Source organism: Caloenas nicobarica, chromosome 5, assembly GCF_036013445.1.
Source record: "Caloenas nicobarica isolate bCalNic1 chromosome 5, bCalNic1.hap1, whole genome shotgun sequence".
NCBI classification, from domain to species: Eukaryota; Metazoa; Chordata; class Aves; order Columbiformes; family Columbidae; genus Caloenas; species Caloenas nicobarica.
Window position 1 is genome coordinate 42,927,738 of NC_088249.1, and position 22,225 is coordinate 42,949,962.

General features: G+C 34.3%; 1 protein-coding gene across 2 annotated transcripts in view; it reads left to right on the forward strand.

The window, feature by feature from the left end:
* The window catches only part of FUT8 (fucosyltransferase 8), a 139,249-nt gene that overhangs the window by 72,191 nt on the left and 44,833 nt on the right, over positions 1–22,225 (forward strand). For both annotated transcript variants that reach the window (XM_065636623.1, XM_065636625.1), the window contains 4 exons: positions 3,081–3,196; positions 3,387–3,552; positions 10,608–10,722; positions 20,925–21,162. In XM_065636623.1, coding sequence (XP_065492695.1) covers positions 3,081–3,196; positions 3,387–3,552; positions 10,608–10,722; positions 20,925–21,162 — 635 coding nt within the window. The remainder of the gene's footprint in view (positions 1–3,080; positions 3,197–3,386; positions 3,553–10,607; positions 10,723–20,924; positions 21,163–22,225) is intronic.

Consider the following 22,225-nt stretch of genomic DNA (forward strand, 5'->3'; position numbering starts at 1 on the left):
CAGTTGATGTACTTGTAGAGGGCAGTAACAAGCAAGCTGTGCTGGTTGCAGAGAAGAACCTTTTCCTTAATTTTGAGACTGGATGAAAGTGAGGAAGACAGCAATTCCAAGTCTGATGAGGTAACAGATGTAGAGACAAAACTGCAAAAAGAATAAGTTATTTTAGTTTTATACTGAATTTTTGAAAGTCCAAACAACTAGCTGAGGAGTATTCCCCCACCCCCATCCTAGCTCCTTTTATCTAACAACATAAGTGTTGTAAATGTTTTTATTGCAGCATGCCAAAGCAAGTTGGATGTTAAATGGCATGTACTTTTCTTTTTAAATACGTTAATTATATCAAATGGTCAGAATTATTTGGTTTCTTTTATATCATCCACAACCATCCTTCTGCAGGATTCTGTAATGGCTACATTAACAGACTTTCCTTATATTCAGAGGATGTGTGTGCTCTCTGAAGATTTTTTTTTTGTGGTAATGATTTTGTATCATTTTACATTATTCTTCGCAAATTCTACCTTTAGGGAATGAGACATATAAGATAAGCCATTCCACTTTCTGGTAATTTTGTGACTAGTTGTTCTGTCAAAATACAAGTTGTGATACCAAGTTGACAGATCAGAAATCTATTTCAACCTTGTGGTTTTAAACTACTGCAAGAACTTAAATGTGTTTCAGTATGCTTTTAAAAGATTTATTTTTATTGTCTTGTACATGGCAATACAGTACTGTATCTCAGTATGGTATCATACTGTACATTTGTTGCAGAAACAAATTCACAAATGTATTGTTCATACAAAGGGAGTGTATTTAGGGAGTACACATATTTAAGATTAAAATATTTTCCTCAGTTTTGTCATGCATGTTCCCTCAGTGCATAAAAATGCCAATATATGAGCAGTTATTGATAATTCCTTTTTATTTACTGTCACAGTTTAACCCCAGCCAGCAACTAAGCACCACACAGCCATTTACTCACTCTTCCCTGGTGGGATAGGGCAGAGAATCAGAACAGTAAAAATGAGAAAGCTCGTGGGTTGAGATAAAGGCAGTTTAATAAGTAAAGCAAAAGCCATGCACATAAGCAAGGCAAAACATGGGATTCATTCACCACTTCCTGTGGGCAGGCAGGTGTTCAGCCATCGCCAGGACAGCGGGGCTCCATCACGCATAACGCTGACTTGGGAAGACAAACACCATAACTCTGAATGTTGCCCCCTGCCGCCTTTTTTCCCCAGCTTTATATACTGAGCATGATGTCATATGATATGGAATATCCCTTTGGTGAGTTGAGGTCAGCTCTCCCAGCTGTGTCCCCTCTCAAATTCTTGTGTATCCCCAGCCACTCACTGGTGGGGTGGTGTGGGAAGCAGAAAAGACCTTGACTCTGTGCAAGCACTGCTCAGCAATAACTAAAACATCCCTGCGTTATCAACACTGTTTCCAGCACATGTCCAAAACTTAGCCACGTGTTAGCTACTCTGAAGAAAATTAACTCTAGTGCAGCCAAAACCAGCACATTTACCTTGGTAGCTTTAAAACACAAGTAAGTATTTTGCAGTAATTTAGTTATGCTTAATCTTCTTTCAATAGGGAACTTTAAGAGTGCAGACTTTTTTACTAAAATTCTGTCGGGCTATATAGCTTCCTGTTCCACCTCTCCCACCCCCCTCTGAAAAAAGGGGCTTAAATGCTATGCTTCATTTGATATACCTTTCTAATGCTCACGTTAGGTATTTATTCCCTTCAAGTATTCCAGTGAAAATGGACTTTTCATCAGTTCCTAAATTTTTATTGGTATTTAATGATCCAGATCTGAGAGACACTGAAGTTAATGACATCTCAGTAGGATCTTTAGAATGCTGTCATTTCTGGTTTAGGGTGAAGATACTCCCTCTAACCACTGTTTTCTCCAAGCTAGAGGAATCTTCCATCTGGTGGGGGGTCTTCCCATACGGTGCCTTGAAACTCTGTATGTGTGTGTTGTGAGATTATCCCTTTCTTTTTATGTTCATATTCCATTACAAATGGAGAATCATCTTCATGTTCTGCAAGAATTCTGTATTTTTTACAGTTCTTATGACTGCTCGTTATACATCTTCCTCTTTTCCTTTTCAGGGTCAGCTCATACAAGAGTCTTATAAAAGGTGGAATAATTTTTAACCCTTGGCTCCACCAGCAGTGTCATTTCTCTAGCAGTGAAAGGGATTTGTATTTTCCCTGCAGTAATTTTTAATTTGCGAGGCACATAGAAGATATCATCTAATGTATATCCTTTAATAATTTCAGTTTATTATTATGTAGATTCAAGTTGAGATGTAGAGAAAACCTTAGTAGTACCCCCGGGGCTGATTTATGGCTCAGATTTCAGGATATGTATTCCTATGCTCCTGTGCTCACATACCAGAGATTTCACAAATAGATTTTACGGTTACCGGTGTTATTTTAGGTGACCAGCAATTTAGAGTACCAGAGTTGTCATAAAAAATCGGTGTGATGGTACATTTAAGGAGTTAGGATCTTGTTCTGAGTGCACAAAATACATTGGAATAATCTCGTGCCAATGTGTAGGAAGACAACTTAAAAGTGGAGTTCCCATGCTACAGGTCTGCTCCTCTAGGATTATATGGCCAGCATTCAAGACCAGAATGTGTTTCATGTCTGAATATAAAAAGTAGCGAGAACTTGAGTCTTGTGGAGGCACATCCCTCGATTAGGCTTTACTTGTGTGCCTGTCAGTCCAACAAATGATCTGAGTTAAGCTGCTGCAAATACTGTTTTCACAAGTAGAGCCTAGGATTGGTCTTGTCAGTGAGTGGGACTCTTGTAAACAGCACAGTTTAACACCAGGTTGAATCTGTGTGCTGCAGCTGTGTTATACAGTGTTTTTCTCCTATGGGATTGAGGTTTTAAAATCTTTGTGTTAATATGTTTAATTTCTTTTGGTTTTGCCAAGAAGACTTATCAGCAAAACAGTGTGGAACAAAAATGAGAGGAGACCTGAATTGTTAATGCAAATAACTTATAAAATAACAATAATATTTATAAATCATATAATTTCTTTATTTTCTATATCCTAGGATACCAGATGGTCCCATTGATCAGGGACCAGCTGCAGGAAAGGTACATGCTTTAGAGGAGCAACTTTTAAAGGCCAAAGAACAGATAGAAAACTTTAAGAAGCGGACAGGAGATGGTTGGTAGATAAGTTCTCTTTTACTTCTAAAACAAGTTTTGGTATTCCATATCACAAATAAATTGGTTTCTTAACAAATAATTGAGCTACAACTGCTGATGCTTTTGTGCTTTTTTTGTTGTTTTGTTTTGGTGGGGTGTTTTTTGTTTTATTTTGGTTTTTTTTGTTTTGTTTGTTTGTTTGTTTATAGGAGGCCTTGGAAAAGACCATGAAATATTGAGGAGGAGGATTGAAAATGGGGCTAAGGAACTTTGGTTTTTCCTCCAGAGTGAATTGAAGAAGCTGAAAAATCTAGAAGGAAGTGAACTGCAAAGACGCATTGATGAATTTCTGTCTGATTTGGGTCATCAGGAAAGGTATTTGTATTAGTTGATTCTACATATATCTTGTAAGGGTTATGGATTGATTTAAATAAACTACTGATATACTGCTTAAAAATCTCTTAAGATAAGTTACTGGTGTATGGACTGGAATATTGTGTCGGAAGCATGAACATAGAATTATTACTTGTATTTAACGGGACATAAAGTGTACATCCAGCTTATGTCTCTACGGCTTAGAGTATGACCCTTTGACTTGTATATTTTCCTTTTTTTAATCAAAGACCTGGGTCCTGGATGCCAGTTGTTACTTTTCAGTTGTATATGTCTATATATGTGCATATATGCATATTTGTACGTATAACAAAACCATTAAAAAACCTTAAAAATCTTTATTTTAGGTATCTGATTGTGCCTTTCATAAATACTAGGATATAAATTACATTGATCATTGTATAATTGGAATTACTTTCAAATTGAGTATTATCTTAATTTCAGGACTAATTGTCATTCTGAAAAGTCACTTCTTTTTGTAATTAGAATTTAACAGGAAATTTCAGTTAGAAATAACCACTGTCATTATTGTGTTGTTCAAATGTGTTGGAATTGTGTTTTCAGTTGTTGTTGCTCTTCTGGCTTCCCCATTGTTGAATTACCTTTGTATTATACTAAAACATTCTGTATGAGTTTTATCATGCTGAACAAAATTAATTAAGGAGGTGTTAAAAATTCAGTAAAATCTGTCTGTAAGTTTGTTATATTTATAACTCTATTTCCAACAGGATTGCAGTGACAAGTTGTGTCTCATTAGTAAACAGTCATAAGAAAATAGTTGAATTAACTAAATATACCACCTTACACAAGTATCTCCCAAAAAAGCTGAGATCCGCAGGTATGAACATCAGTAGTAAAGCATAAGCTTTGAAAATATTGTTTTAAAAGGAAAAAAAATATGACAATTTAATTATTTGGAAATAATGTAAGCACTCTTTAAAACATAGTTTATAAATAAGACAAATTTGACTATTAATGTGAGCAAATAATATAGTCCATTAAATTTTGTAATTTAATCTTCTACAATTCCAAAACCCAGTTTATCACAGATCGATGGAGTTTAAAGTGAGAAGGGATTATTCAATTATCCAGAGTTGTTATTTATATAAAATAAGCCACTACATTTCATTCAATTATTTCTCCACTGGGTGCAATTATATATGTTTAACTGAAATAAAAGTGGTGCTTAACTGAAGCAGAATTATCCAGAAGACTTGAGATCTTCAGTTAAACAGTCAACTGAGAGAGAAACTGCCACTTCCCTGGACAGTTTGTTTCAATAGTTACCTCCACTCAGAAATATTTGTCTCTAGAGAAGTTATTTCTGTTAGGGTTTCTTGGGCTTCAGGTCATTGATTCTTGATGTACCTTTTAAACTACCTGTGCCGAAACTAGAGCAAGTAGAGACTTACTGATGTCTGTCATGGGAACAAAATTCCTTATGTATGCATTACTGCTCTAGTTGTGATTGAGCCAGGATCACATCAGGCAGTTGCCTCAGTGGAACCTTGAAAAATGTTGTGTGTTTGATGCTGGGAGGTTTTTATGTCCCTGCCTCCCAGGATGAATCCTTTTCTTATTCCTTTCCATCCTACACCAATGACTATTAATTCATGAAGCAAGTTTCTGTACTTCTGACAGCCTTATCTTCTCATTTCTCTGTACTTCAGGATGAGGTGAGACCCATACTAGAAATGCATACTCCTTTGCATTGATTGATAAAAGTCTGCCTTGTAGATCTCTGGAAGTTATGAGATGAATCCCACTATGGAAGTCTGAAACCACTGTGGTACTGGAAGAAGTTTGCATATAACGCAAGCAATCACGGTTGCTCTTTTTTTTCTTTACTTAAATACTTTCTTGTTGAATAAAAGTATTCTTTAGACTGACACAGTGGTTATCAAAAGCAGAACATCCTGGAGTCTGTTCAGTCTTAGTAGTAGATCTGCATAGTCCTTCCTGTGTGGTGAGGTTCCCAAAGAAGACTGAAGTAATTTAAGCTAAAACCAAACAGCCAGAAAGTAGATTTTATCAAAATAAAATGTAGAGGATTTTTTTACAATATGAAAATTCAAAGCAATTGCATAAGAGAAAACAGATACAAAAATATTTCTTCAATATTCAGCCTTGGTGTATTGCTGCATTTACAACATTGGCTTCGGGCAATAAAAGTATCTTGTGTTGCAGAATGCTCTTCTTGGTTGCCTCTAGTCCTGAGGAAGCTCATTCTTTCGCCTTTGAGGTCAGGCTGTCTGCTTCTTTCACTTTAATCTTTCAGTCTCGCTGTGTGAGTTGTAGGAGAACTCTCAGCCCCGTGAGTGCACGTCCTCTGGCCTGTGATGCACTACTGAATCGGGGCTGTTCTGTGCCCTTAAGAGGCACAGTAGCTCCCAGGGAAGGAGTGGGGTCTTTTTCCCTCCACACAGTCCATCTGGTCTCTTCTGAAAGGAACATACGTTTAGAACGAGCAAATCAGATGCTCTCATTCACTCTGAGAATGACAGCTTTTTGGTGGGGCTTTTTGTTATTGCTGGGTTGGGGTTTTTTTGAAGTAGACGTGCACTTGGTTTTTTAAGAATTTTAACAAGCTGCCGAATGCCCTTTTGTTGATGGTGATGTCCAAAAAAATTGTTACCTATGTAACCTATGTAAACGGAACATTGCGTGTGAAGCTGGTATTACTTATTTATAGATATATGTATATTTCAATATGTATGATAATATTGTAGTAATATAATGTATATACATATATATTTTAATATATATTACAATATTTGGATGAGAAAGATGTTAATATTAGTGTTAATTATGAGTACTTAGTACAGTTTTCATGCCCTCCTTCTGTGGGAAAGCAGATAAAGGAGTGGGTTTTGATCAAATGATGACATAGCTAGGTAAGGAAAGTGGCTAATATTTATTTTTGTTTGTTTGTGAGGAAAGCCTATTGTGTCATAGAGAAGACTAGCTTTTTAAGGGATGATAAAGACAGTTTCTGTGACTCTGGTCACAGTAGTATTAGAGTTTTTTGTTAAACTTTGTGCTGTTATCTGAATAGTCTACTACTAATAGGATAGCGCTTCTCTTGTTGGATGCCTCGATCACTGTTTCTTGGCTGTGTCCTAGGGATTGTGTAGGTTTTCTCCTGGGGAGTGCCAGTCTTGGCAGGTATTGTTGTCCAGTATTTCACTACCGATCCTGTTTAAGAAATAATGTAGCCCAATGCAGAGTTTCCTGCATTATAGAATGTGTAATTATATTCTTGCAGTTGCCATAAGGAAGGGGGTCGTTGAGAGTAACTTCATCTTAGCCATGGAGCGACTATTTGATATAGAGTTAACGAAAAAGAACAGATTAATCCTCTAGTTGTCATGCTTGTTTCCTACATTGGCATTATGTTTTTTGCAAAGTGGCCATTGCTGAGTTAGTTTCATTCCTTCTCCTGGGGAACAGCTGTCGTCAGGGCTTTTGTGGTAGCTGGCCAAGGTTTGATACATAGTGTTTGGGCATATTTTCACATTATTTCCTTTGAATTTGGTGGAACATATCACAATTTTTTTCTTTGAGGTTTTATTTGTTGATGTAAAGTTTCTACAATGTTTAAATGTAATTTTGTGGTGTGGCTGGAATACATGTGCAGACTGATCTTTAAAAATGTGTTAAAAGTGCCTGCCCTCCCCACTTTATGACAATCAATTGCAGGCGAAATATACAGTCAGACTCTTTACTCCATTCAAAATGCTTTCAAGAGCAGCTTCAACATTTACTTGATGATAAGAAGCAAGAATAACATCAACAAGTTGATATTGTTGATTAGTAACACAATGAAAGACCAAGTTTGACTGACTGAATATCTACAATGCCACTGTCTGAAATTCTTTCTGCCATTTTACCACCCCAACAGCCTCTAATAATCCTGTGTAGGCTCATCTTTTGTCTGCACTTAGCCATCCTGGGGTCATGGATCACCAGTTCATCTACTTTTTAGCTCTCCACATGGAGCCTGATTCTGGTCTTTGATATTAGTTCATGTCTCTTCTAAATCTCCATTAATAAGCCATCGTGATGGTCTGTCACACTCGACCTAGCAGGCGTAAACCTAAAAAAATGCACATTTCTCAGCAGTAGCAATCAAAGAAAGAAGGTCTCTGTGACTGAAAGTTTGTTGAAATTGCACTACCCTATAATCATTTCTGTATGATAATACCTGTGAATTTTTCAGTCCCTGGTTTACTTCAGAGTTTTGTAAGAGTAAATTTTTTTAAAAAAAGATTGTGGAAACTGTCTAAAGCTCTTGCATGAATTCATAAAATTTCCCACAAATTATTTGACATAGTTTATGGTTTGTACTGAGCAAAGCTGCCTTTCCCTGAAGTGTTGAGTCACTGAGGCTGTGTAAGGACTCTCATCATTCCTTTTAACCTCAAAAATGATGGAATATAATTCTATTTCATCTATAACGCTGATTATTTAATCTTACCTACTGCCTTTGCTTTATCATGGTCACTGTGGCCAATAAGATAAAAAATAAAATTTGGACAATACATTTTTTTTCCCTCAGAAATAGGAAAAATTACCTAACTGCTGTGAGAGAATTTTTTTTAAAAATTTTTTATTTGCTGGCTTTGTATTTTCAGTTATTTTATGCCAATATTTAACAGAAATGTACTTCTAGAAAGTGAAAGGAGAGTATACTGACTACTTATGTGACAAGTACGGAAGAGACTTTTTTAAGGCCATGGACAGACAACATTTGAAAATTGTTTAAAATGTGGCTGTGGTTGTGCAGCTGCTTTTCATGGTAGTAAGGATTTTTTTTTTTAGTGCTTAGACCTGAAATTATAGTTTTTCTTTAAACATCCAACGTAGTTGCATCCTGATTGGGAAGAAAAAGATATTTAAAATCCCAGGAAAATGCATGGATTTCCTTTTTTAATTTGCCTACTAGCCTGTAGTGCTTTCTGTAAACTGGAAAACACTGCTTTAAGAGGAGCAGACTCTTCATCTGTTCAGTTATGTATGTGTAATCCATTATATGAAATCTACTGCATCATTAATTCTGTTCAAATTGTTCGTAAACTGTGATTGTATGTTACTTCAAGTATTGTGTCTTTAATAGTTAGTGATTCAAAACTAGTTACCTGATGATACCTTGTTTGTTTTTTGTCCAAAACCAGAGTAGTAGGGTGTTTCAAACTTGGTTATGTTGTAAAAGAAAATCCAGTTTATATAGATTGAGATTAGAATATAAATACGGTACTTTCAATTGATTCACAGAAGGTGAACATAACTGCTGCTGAACAATTTGGATATAATGTTTTGTACAGCAACAGTAGATGATATAGTAAGTCAGTGTCACTTATCCTGTGTAGAAGTATGGGTATAAAAACCAGAATGAGTGTATGAAAATTGAAAGATTCAGGTCCATAAATCCAGTTATTAGCAGGAGAAGGTTGTCTGGTAACTCTGCTGATAATGTTAACTCTGTCCCGATTGGATTTATCTCAATATTTAATGCTTAAATATTGTGTCATTTGAGATAGTTACCTAATAGATATATGTCGTCTGCTCCTCTCTCACTTGCCAAGCTTATATTATGTTACGGTATATTATATTATGCTGTATTATGATATATAAGTATATATATAAAATATCTATATTATACAAGGGATAGCCCTAGCTAACAAGGTTTGTTGTTCCAGTACTAACAAGTGCTGCCAAAAAGTGTCTTGTATTACTTCACTGACAAGACCACTTGAAAGGTTGTTAGGACATATGCTTGTCTTCCCATCACATTCTTTTTTGTCACCTCCCAAATTCCTCTGCCTTCTATTGCATCTCTTCCTAGTGATCAAACTTGTGCTGATCAAGAATTTCAGGCAATAAATTGCAACATCTGAATTTCAGCTGAAATAATTCAGAAAAGTGGTTAAAAATTAAAATTTTAGCGTTGTTATGGCGAAATGTTTAGCAACTTTAAATATTCTCAGTCTATAAAGCCAACTCTGAAATTATTGGTTCTGAATTGGGCTAACTCTTGCTTGTAGAATAGCCATTAATGTTTTTACAAATATTTCAATGGTTTGTCTCTAGTTTTGCATTTCCTCCCAAAAGCCACAGATATAAAAAATCTTTCCATAGGTGTTACTGTTTGGGCTGTTTTTCAGAAAATTTCTGGCTAATCTTAATAAATAAATGCCATATACCATTTCTCTTCTAATGGCAAGGAGTTCTTTATCCTTTTATTTGGCCATGGAAATGTGATAACCGTAAGAAGAGGATCTCTAGTGTATTAGATAACCTCAATTTAATATTTGATAGTTTCTCAAAATTAATGTTTTGTAGTCTAGACTTGTAATATGTCCTTGAATCTGTTTTGAATTTTTAAATTTTCATTTTTTTTCCCATTTGAGTATTAGTAGCATGCAGTCATTCTTAGCAGACAGAATACTTACCTTCTTCTAGAGTCAGGAGGAGTTCCATGCCATAGAAAATACTGCTTCCTAAACCTTGTAATAGTATTCTGTAGTTAGTTTTCTCTAGTAAAAAGAGAAGGATTACTGTTATACCTGTGCTAAAGATATTTGTAATATTACATTCGATATAAGCATAGTAAGATGATAGTTGAAGGAAAATTAACAATGCGTTAGAATAGAAGGTACTCTAGGAATCATTATCGTACTTTCATCTGGCTCCACTGGATAATGTATCTAGCATGGAACTATTCTTTTCTTTTTAGTTTCCTTTAGCACATACCAGAAACAAGTGCTTTATAGCGGGCCTAAGGATTTTTGTAACCCATTTCCTACTTAATACTATAATGACTTCTGGATGTGGAACATATGTTAAATGGAGGATACAGTCAGTCTGTCTTGGCTGCTGTTTGAATTGTGGGGTAGGAGTTGGCATGAAGAAACAGATTTTGAGGCTATAATTGAATTATCTGTTTAATTTGTCTTTGATTTCATCTAATCTTCAAGTTTAGTAATGTTAAGATTGTTTTCCATTTTTTAAAGATTGTTTCCCATTGTTGTCTACAGGTCGATAATGACCGACTTGTACTACCTCAGTCAAACAGATGGAGCAGGAGATTGGCGAGAAAAAGAGGCCAAAGATCTAACAGAATTGGTACAGAGGAGAATAACTTACCTACAGGTAGGGGGGTAGAGCTTTTAAATCAATGTAAATATTTATTTATAGATGTGTATATATATCACTTAGCTATACCCTTGTAATAGAATAATTACATGACAGTTTTAAATGAATGATTGTGTACAAATGAATTACATAAAAAATAAATTAAAATATTCGTTTCAGATATTATTTTATATGTATATGGAATTATAGTATTTCGAGCAAATATTTGATTTTTGGGTTTTTGGAGTTGGTTGTTTTGGTTTGTTTGTTTGTGGTCTTTTGGATCTGTGGTTTTCACAGGGCTGTATTTACCTGTTTGGATTCTTTGTTTTATTAGAAAAGATAAGTCTCTGTTTTCTGGTTTTGATTCTTTAGAGTATCAGAATGTATACATGTATCTGCACAGTGCTAAAAAAAAAATTATGAAAGTCCTTGCGTGAAACTTCTGAACAAGGAGCCTATTTTTAAAAATATGAGTATACACAATTCAAGTGCTTATATAGTATGTTGTCCAGCCCTAGACTGTTTCAACAGAGGTGTGAGGCTTCTTATAGATGCTCATATTTGTGAGTGCATAAAGCCTTTTTAATATATGTCCTTGTGTGTGTCTATAAAATTTAAACAAAACTTAATCTGAAGGTTTTGGAACTTTTATTTATGTATGAATGCATGCAGCTATTTACATGGTGATCAAAAAGATATTTGATGTAGTCTGTCTTATTTTTACTTGGTTTGTTTTTCCTTGCATGTGTGCACGTCACCACTCTTTTTTATATGGTCACCCCTAACTTCTGATCTTTCCTCTACATAAACAGCTGAATTTGGGTCTCAGATTTTCGTTATTTCACATCTCACAGTTCAGCTATTGGAACCTTCTCTTCTGTGACCAAACTATATATTCGTTGCTTGTTAAACAAAAAAAGACACCCTTCTGTGGAAAAAAATCCCTGTAAATTATGCAGGAGACATAACTTTATTGCCTTTCTTCAACTCCTCCTTGAGAACTATTCCTCATTCTTTCATTTTTGATGTCACTGTTTGGCAGAGGTGTACTGTAACTACTTTTCATGCTGATAAATCTGGCCTTTCTCTGCCTTTTTCTCTTCTTTCACTGTATCCATTTGTTGTCTTACCTAAGAATCTATATGTTTCTGGAGAGTGATTGTCTTCCTATTGTATGTTTTACAGTGTTCAGGGCCTTAGTTCAAGACTAGGACATCCAAATACGTCCAATGAATAACAAAAGTAGAAGGAGTTTAGAACAGAATCTCAAAATTGAAGCATAAAAATAAATGCTTACATTGTTTTCTAGTGAATTTGAAAAAAATTTCCTTACTGAGTGAAGAGCTGGGAGACCAATTAGCTTTTCCTAAAATTAATTTGTATGCCTATAGTCTATGATAAAGGGCTTTCTTCTTATTAGAGGTAATTTATCTCATTTAAAAAAAATGTAGAAAAAATATTAAGAATGAAACCAGTGCCAAGTGACAACACATATAGAATCCTAATATTTCATATATGTAGCACAACTGATTAAAGCCTTTCAGAAAGTGTACTGTATCCTCAGGCACTTTCTTTATCCTCATTATCGTGAGAAGGAAACATGATGAGCATGAGTGGGTGATTTACAGAAAGTTGTGGCATTAGGTTCAGAATTAGAATTAGGTCTAACATACATGGCTCAATTTCCATCAAACAGGCCACTTTTGTTTCATTTTATTTATCAATTTGTTAAAAAGGAAGCAATTATAAAATTTCTGTCATGGGAAGAGCAGAGCATTTTGTCATATTTATGCATTTAAAATATTATTAATCAGTATGGTTTAATCCCGTAACACTGAGAGGTACATAAGAAAATGAGTATTACCCTCCTTTTTTTTTCTTCTTTTTTTTTTTTTTTTTTTTAAGTTTTAGTATTTTCTGTATTCTAGGGGAAATTACATTGTTTTTTGGTTTTCATCATTGTTAAATTATAGAAATTAGAAACATATAAATGTATTACTGCTGCTCATCAAATTACATATGACTTCTTCACATGGAAGGATCTAGAAACTATACAGAAGGAACATGTGTTTCCCTTGTAATTGTCTTTGAGGTTAAAGTTTAAGAATGGTGATAGGTATTTTCCAAAAAATGTAATTCCAGCTTTGATAAATGTTGATATTTTTAGCATTGTAATTGTGCAGGTCATAAAAAATAGCACTAAATTCTTGGGTTTAGCAAATATGCAGCAGCACATTAAAAATTATGTGGATATTTTATGAATAAATAATATTACCCTGTTTATTCTATATGTCTTTTAGGTTAGTTGAAATATTTTAGCTGTATCGGATGCTCAGTTTTTGTTGTACCGAAAAGTGAAACAGAAATATGTGATGAGCCTTTTCCCACTAAACTGTTCTTTCTTTCATATGCTTACTGTGTGTGTTTTTATTAATCTCTTTCCAGACCGAATATACCTAAATTTTCAAACATTTAGAATTTATATCACCTTTAATTTTTTTCTTCCTGATGTCTTCCCTTAACACTAATTGTTCACCAGGCTTTTAGAACTGAGCATCCACTACTTGACAAAGGACAATAGACTATCAATTTATTGAATAGCACCAAGCTATGTTTTTTTCTTATATTGCTTTTTATGCAGTCTAAGATATTATTTAGCTAATAATAGGTCTCCCTTGATTTCATGTAACTATGGAGCTATTGAACATGATGCCCAAGATTTTTAATTCAGCTGAATTTTGAAACTTGAATTTTTTTTTCTTGAATATTTTTTTACTTACTTTAAATTTAGTTAGCAATACAAAATTTCACCTGTCTTGAGTCATGCCTCCTTTGGTTAGTTTCTTCTGGAATTCATGCCAACCTTCTCTAGACTCGACTAATTTGAAATTTCTTAGGCATTTACTTTAATGGCCTTGCTTTTACCAGTTCTTCTGTGTTTCGTGCATGAAAGTATGAGTCCTGCTAAGATAACTAGAGCCATTTCTCTGTGTATTTGTCGTTTCTCTCTCCTTCTTGTAATCTGGTTTTGATTTTTGACCACACTTTGTCCCTCATGCCACGACTACTGTATTGCTTTGAAGGTTGTTCGCTAAAAGACAAAAAAAAATTTTTTAAAAATTACACTGTGACAGGAAACTGTGAATAGGATGGTTTAGTGCCTACATATGTTTATGGATGATCATTAACCTCCAGGTGTATACTGTTAACATCATTCATACAAAATATTCAAACCCCAAGGCATGGAAATTCTCAGCATGTGCAACATGTGCAACATTGCCCAAAGCTGGGGCGGAAGTAAGCCAGCTCCTCAAATATAGAAAATATTCTTTCTTATGAATAATTATAGTTTTTAAGTTGGGTCATTCACGTATACCATTACTACCATCTCTCTTTTTATTCTCATTCTTCTGTTTGAAAACAAACAAACAAAAAACAAGGATGCAACCTCTTGCCTGCATGCCTGTAAGCCAGACATAAGATTTTGGAGCCCTTCTAAAGATTAAAATATCGCCTGTCTTGAATGATTGTTGTAAGTAATCATCCAAAGTATGGAGTATGTCTGTGTCTACACATTTGGAAATCAAGTTGACTTATTTTGTACTGTTAGTTTCAGGATTTTGAAGAGTGTAGGGCTGACTGTGAGTATTCAATGTAAAGCAGTCCATGATCTGAAATTACACATGTAGACCTCTATTCATAATATAACTACAATAAAATAATAAAATTAAATAAAGTAAAATGAAATATTCAACAACCCTTGCCTGCCAGCTCCATGCCAAAAAGAACTATCTGAAACTTTTTTTTTCCCCCTAGTTCTCTCTCTGGTACATGTTGAACAGTGACAGCTGTATTATTTTGGGACATCTCCCTGGGAAATAATTTAGCGGAATGATTGTGAATAGTGATGACTGCTACTTCATCTGGATGACATTACCATAAATTTGATATAAGGAGACTACATTTAGCTGGTTTCCTATAGTTAGAGCAACACTCTACAAAGCTAGGAACTTACATTTAAGCAAAAGACCTTATTTTCAGGGATGTTCATTATGAAACTATTGAAGAGAATGTACAAGAGAAGTCAGACAATGGCTCCTGTAGTACTGTATATTCAGAAAGCGGTAGAGTGACTAAATGATTATGAAGGCAGTAGTTTGTTTTCTTCCCCTTTCCTTTTGTGCTTATTTTTGTTGTGTGTATTTTAGGAAGTTTGTGATTCATCATCCAGTCTCCCAATAGCAGAATATTTTTGCCTCCAATTAAAAAAAAATCAAACCATTTTGTTTGACTTTGAAAGTTAAAAATATAAGTAGATGATAAAGGTTACTAAGTACTCAACAACATAATCAATTTTAATAGTCATAGTTTGCCATTTTCATACTATTTATTTGGGGTTGTGTATGTATGCAAAGAAAATAAAGTTGCTTACAGGACTTATTCTGAGGTTTCTGGATTTCCCAGGTTTTTTTGTGATTTGATATGTCACTTAAATTCTTCTGTCTTAAAGTGTATTAAATCCTCCCTCTTTCCCTTCCCTTCAAATGAATTATATATATTTTTAATGAAAGTACTCATGCTAAACTGACAACAACAACAAAAAAGGCAATGGGCATTCTGTGTATGTGAAAAGGGATGTACCCTTCACAACTGTAAGTCTTGAAAAGTGTAAACTTATATCCTTCAATAATTGAAATCTAATGCATTATCTTTTCCCAGTTATTCCACTTCACTCATGAGAAACAAATTATAGTGTGTTCTAGCAGTTGTAGCATGCTGTTGATGTTGATAAATCCAAACTAATTTGAAACAAAAGCAAAAGTAAATTCCAAAGTGGAAAAAAACCTCACAGAAAATTCTCCATCAGCAATTACTGTTTTTCTGGGGAAGGAGGACACTTGCTGAAGGACTTCAGCAATGTGTCTATATGGGCACTCTTCTGGGACAAGAGATGCTTTATTTAATACACAGACCTCGTAGTGCTTCAGTTTTCACATGCAACCCAAAATCTACCCATTGAGAGACTTATTTCTACTTTTGATGGATTCTCAGGAATGTTTGTAATTTAATATGCATTTTTCTCTCTTTCTTTTTATTTCACCTCTATACATTTTAATAATTACCAACTGAAGTCTTTGGCAGATTGAAATTTAAGTGTGATTATATTTGTAATTTGATGTTTTGTCTAGTGACTGAGCAGTGTTGTGTTTTTTGTAGTTGCACATTTCTGGCTCTTACTCATGTTTTTTGTGAACAGATTCTGTCATTATATATTGAACTATATTTATTGTTTGATATTATAAGTTCATCTGTATTTTGCAGGGTTTTTTTCCCCATTTTTTCCTGGTTGTTGTATTGATTGTACAGCACAGTGATTTGATTCCTTCCTTGTAATACTAGACAAGAAAATAAAATTTAGGCATATGAATTAATCAAAGCATTTAAAAAGTTAATCTTTTTGCCAAAATAGATTTAAAAGTGAAACAAAAGAATTAAAGAGAAAATAGCAGACAGCAATATTCTATACTGCTAAATTGTTAGAACAGTTCCTAGTGTACTTTTGACTCGCATCAAGTAGCTTTCTCCCAAACATTCTTTGGCTGTGTTTGAGACTTAGCACAAGACACTTTTCACAAATCTGCTGTGTGTGTGGTAACTCTGTTTTAAGAGGTTTAGGATGTTTAATATCAAGGTTTTAGTCATTTCTGTGCCAGCTAGAATTAGTCTCAGGCATGTTTGATTTACTCCTATAGATTTTCCCTATGTTTATATGTTTCAAATTATCATATTTCTAACACTTTTTATTTTCTTTTATTTTTGTTGCCTTTGTTGTATGGTAGTAAGCTGAACCTAAAAATACCACAAACTGTAATTTTGGAGCCACACATTACATAATGAAACATCACAGCATTTTCTTAATCTTTCAGCAGTTTATGGAGTTAGTGGAGTATGTTTTCATTTTACTCAAGAGTACTCAGTCACCCAATAGGAACACGAAACAAAAATGCACTCATGGTACAAATAATGTGCTAGAGAGCATTAGACCTTTTGATTCTTTTGTTTCATGTGTAGAATTATGTGAACAGAGATGTGGTCTGTTCTCACCATTCTTGCTGGTGATTCCATTTAACATATTGCTGTTTGTTTAGGTGAAAAATAAATACCCACTCAGTAATGGGTATTTCCCACTATACCTATAATTTCCCCTCTAAACTTTTTCCAGATTTTCACGTTTTTTACAAGACAATACTGATTTATTTTAATACTTCTCAGGATTTCAGTCTCTCTTTTTGTTTGTTTGGTTTGTTTTAATTAGAGATAGAAAATTAAGACCAAAAAGTTGTTGCATTTCAAACAATATATTTAAAATATCTGGCTTTAATACTTTAATAATCAGTATTCTGCAAACCTTATGCTAAACAGCTTGAGACTAGCAGTTGCAGAAGACTTTTACACTATTAGCTCATTCTCCAGCTGTATCGTCTTTGACTGGATATTAAACTTGTAGATTACAGTCATCTGCACTGAATTTTGAATTACGTACATGGAAGAAGATAGTATTTAATATATATACACATGTACAGTTGACTAATACCATTGAGCAACAAGATCTTGGAGTTACCACTGATACTTCTGTGAAAATATTTCAGTGCTCAACAGTATTTAAACAATGCATCTGCCTCAGGGATAGACTGTGCAGTTTGACACTAGTCCCTTAGTGTCAAAAAGGATATAATAAAACTAGAAAACTTGAAGAGGAAAGTAATGTGGATCATCAAATACATGAACCTAGTATCTCTGAGAGTAAAGACTAAATAGATGAAGATTTCAGTCTACTAACAGAGCTGAGAAAGGGGTGTGATACATAGAGGTCTACAAAATCTTGTGTACCCTGGGGAACTTGAGTAGTCAATGACAGTCTAGTCTTTTCTAAGGAAGACATACTTCAGTACAAGTCTTCTACTGTGCTGCTTTTGCAGAATTAAGTTTAAGGTTGGATTTGACAAGGATTACATATTTGGGGCAGTCAGTCATAATAGCACAGAATCTGCTTCAGTCTTGTTAATAATCTTGTGAAGATTTATAGTGGCAGCATTCCTTTGAACCAAAATAATAATAATTTTATTTAAAGACTAATGGTTCCTGTTTGCAACGACTCAGATAAAATAGTTCTTACATGGACACAGGAGAACAATTTTAAATAAGTGTTATGAAGATGAAGTAGATATCCAAGTCAGTTATTCAAAAGAAGCCATTCAAGGATATTCCTTCAAACAGGCGGACCAATGAATGTTAGTTAAATCCAAGACATAACACTAGTATTTCATTACTAATGTAGTTTTGTAGGTCTGCAATGTAATAGGAGATTTCTCAGTTCCATTAGTAAAGAAGTCAGACAGACTTCTGTAACTCTCCTACACTCATATGGCCCACGTACCTCATCACAAAGGTTGACAAGTACAACAGAAGAATTAGGGAAATACATTTATTTCTGAGGAAACCTGGATATACTGTTCTCCTTGTAACCCAGGCAGGAGAGGTCATTTGCAGCCTAAAGGGTGGTAAAATTTCTTAAGGGAAGAAGGAACTGGAATCTGCCAGTGCTTAGAAGTTGGAAGTAATGGCATATTGCCTTTATTTGAAAGTTTAACTCTATCCATTTAGTGGAAACCTTGAATTTTGTGAGAGTAACAGCATATGCCCATCTTGTTGGTGATGAAAGACCATCGAATCCATTTTCCCAGTAATAAAAATCCACTTCTATATTAGGTGACATGTAGCATTCTCATCCATAGAAATACATAATTTTAACCTTTTTACAGTTCTGGAAATTTGCTACTGTTTTCAGTTGCAGTGTTCATAGAAGTTGGTTGTTCAGCCTGGAGAAGAGGAGGCTCTGGGGAGACCTTATTGTGGCCTTGCAGTACTTAAAAGGGGCCTATAAGAAAGATGGGGACAGACTTTTTAGCAGGGCCTGTTGTGACAGGACAAGGGGTAATAGTTTTAAACTAAAAGAGGAGAGATTCAGGCTAGACATGAGGAAAGAATTTTTTAAAATGAGGCTGGTGAAACGTTGTCACAGATTGCCCAGAGAGGTGGTAGATGCCCCCTCCCTGGAAACATTCAAGGCCAGGCTAGACGGGGCTCTGAGCAGCCTGATCTGGTTTTTGGGTTTGGTGTTGGGTTTGGTGTTGTGTTTTTGTTTGTTTGTTTGTTTTTAATGCAGTTGTATGGCTGTTACATTACAGGACTTGACAATCCCATAGGTCCATTTCATCCCTCTCTTGATTATGTAGACAACTCAATTAGATATAAGAGTCTGTGATGAGCGGTGTGGTTAGGGATAAAAACAGAGTGTGCATTGCTTATTCAAATCAGAGATTTATAATCCCTTTCTGTGACTTTATGCCAGGATGAAAAACTATTTATCAGTCTTCACTGAATTTGAAATTGACTGTTGCCATCCTCTATTAACTCGATACTTTTATGGGTTGCTTTGGTTGGCAGTTGTGGCTTATGAGCACACAACATATTCTGATGCATGTAATGTGATTGTAATTTTTCTTCCTTCTTGATGATTATTAATTCCACCTTTTTCAGGGATTCTCAGTTGAAACTGCAATATATCTAAGTATCTCTACTTTTTTTTCTCAATAATTTTTTTTTTCCTCAATAAATAATTTAACCTCAAATAGTGCCTTTTCTTAAAACAATTTGAAAAAACCACAGTCATAAAGAAATTAGCTTAACTAGCTTTCTGTTTAAGTCACAAACTAGTATTAGTAGATATACTTTCTAGTTAAGTCTCCAAATGATGTTAGAACCCAAGTGCATTATATTAACATTGGTAAGCAGTCACAGTATCGAATTATGTTTCTTATGTGATTCCTGCTTGATTTCCATAATATTGTTAATAAGCTATTTTAAGAAACTTGCATGTAAAAGATTAGAAGGGCACACCTTATTGAAGTTTACACAACTTCAAATATGTCATCAATTAAATGGTTTCATTGCCTAGTTAGTCTTAGAGTCAGATGTTTTTACCTTAAATGAAATAAATAAAATGCTGCACTAACACTTTTAAAAATTTTTTTCTTTTTTCTTCTTTTTTTTTTTTTTTTTCTTTTTTCCCCAGGGTTGAGCTGTTCTCCCCTCATATACGCAACTGAATGCACAAATTAAATTTTTTTATTAAGCATTTTAGGGCTCAGAATATTCAGAGTATCTTTAAGATCACTTGATGGAGAGATCTCAGTTGTCCAGCCAGTGATTGTTGGGTTTTGGAAAGACCTGATTTGTTGCAAATTTACAGAAGATTTTATTTAAAGTTGCTTAGATGTGAGAAGAACAGAATTTATATTGATGCTCAAATATCAGTTTTCTTGCAGCTTAACTGAAAACTAACTTTTAGTCCTAGAGATTTTATAAAAAACCTTTTTGGAATACAGAAGTATGTGTAGAGACATGCAAGCGTGAATGTATACAGCAAAGTACTATTTCTTACAGAAAGAAAAACTTCTGTAGATTATTTTGTTGTGTTGTCCACCTACCTAAAAATATTTTTTTAGTTTGCACTTTTAAACATAGTATTCACATCATCTAGACATTTGCCTCCTTTGTTGGTTTTTTTGAATTGTGGAAGTGTAGTATATTATTTTATTGAGAGTGCATGCAGCTTAAAATACTATCTTTTATAAGTCTGCTCAGGTATGTGTTTTATATTCTGTATTTGGTATGTGGTCAGTTAGTCTGGGAAGCAGTCCATTAATACGTGTTTGATTTATTCTGTGTCCTGTAGACAGGTGGACATTTTCTTTTGTTGGATGACATGTTTTCATTGAAAGAGAACTAACAAACTTGAAAAAATGCCAAAGGGAAATGCATTCCAACATTACAAATCATGTTGATGAAATGTGAACTCTGAGTCCAAATGTTAGCTTATTCTGACAGATTTACAAATGAGAAAGTTATTTAAAATCTTGAAGGTATTCTATTTTACATTAGGATCATGAAGTGTGTTCAATAACCGTTCATGTTCACAGTGAACAATTCACATAAAATTTTCATGGAGCTAAAGCTTACTCATCCATTTTAATAGAAAATGTATTATAGCAGGATGCCTTGTGTGATTTATGACATTTGTCAGTTTTTCAGAAAAAAGGTGTGCCTTTGTGTATATCTTCTCCTCAGCTTCTCTTTTTCATCCACACTTACAGAACCCAAAGGATTGCAGCAAAGCTAAGAAACTCGTCTGCAATATCAACAAAGGCTGTGGCTATGGTTGTCAACTTCATCATGTAGTCTACTGCTTCATGATCGCTTATGGCACTCAGCGAACCCTCATTTTAGAGTCTCAGAACTGGCGCTACGCTACCGGTGGCTGGGAGACTGTGTTTAGGCCTGTAAGCGAGACATGTACTGACAGATCAGGTACCACCACTGGGCACTGGTCAGGTAAGACTTAATAACTCAAATACTTTCTCCTCGTTTTTTTTCTGATTAATTCATGTAGAACCATTTTGATACCTCTTTCTTTAATGTTATGTGGAGTGTAATAACTATGACTGCAATTGTATATGGAAGCATCTTTTAAATCTTATTTTTGCATTGTATTGAAAAAATATCATCCTTATTAAGATATCTCTGCTTTGGCAGAGATTTTTTTAATACAAAATTTTGTATTTCAGATTTAAATTATAGTACTTCAGCAGTCTGCCACTCTGTTATGTGCCAGATATGAATCTGGTTTTTACAGGAAGAGAATATTAAATAGAGGCTGTTGCTGGTAAATTTTAAAATAATATAGCATGTTTCAAATATAAAGCAAAAGAAATACATAGCAAATGGTATCCAATAATCATTCACACACCAACAAAATAATGAAATAACTTTTAATGTAAACTGAACTGACTCAAAATTCAGGTTGTAGAAACAGTGGCAATGTTATAGGTCAGTAAGTTGATGCATTCTTATACTAGGTTGAACAATTTTGCTAGAATAACTCGATGAGCATTCATGTTTGGAGGATCAGATAATTTTGTCTCAAAGTAAACAGCACTCATTTTAATGAAATTCTCACAGCATCTCAAACAGTTATTAACATGTCCATGGTTTTGTATTTTTTCTATGTATTTAAAATTTTTTTCAGATACTTCTCAAAATTGAGTAGGTATACAGCACAACTGGAGATGGCTGTCAGTATGCTAACTTTTTGCTCTCAATTTATGATAAATATTAGGAATAATTTTTTAAAATTAAGTTTCTGCACAGGCAATTTTTGTGTGAACAGTTGTCAGCTTTTCAAAACATACATTTTATTGACTCTTCCTCTTTTGTTAAGCATACTTAATTTTTCTAAGTCTGTAACTGGTATAACAGTGGGAGTTTATAAATATTACAAGAAATGCAGGGAAGACACAGTTGATCAAAAAGATTACAACTGATTTACCCATGACTAGGTAAATTTAGTGAGATGTCTTCATTGATAAAAGGAGATTTTTGTTAAAAAACCCCATAA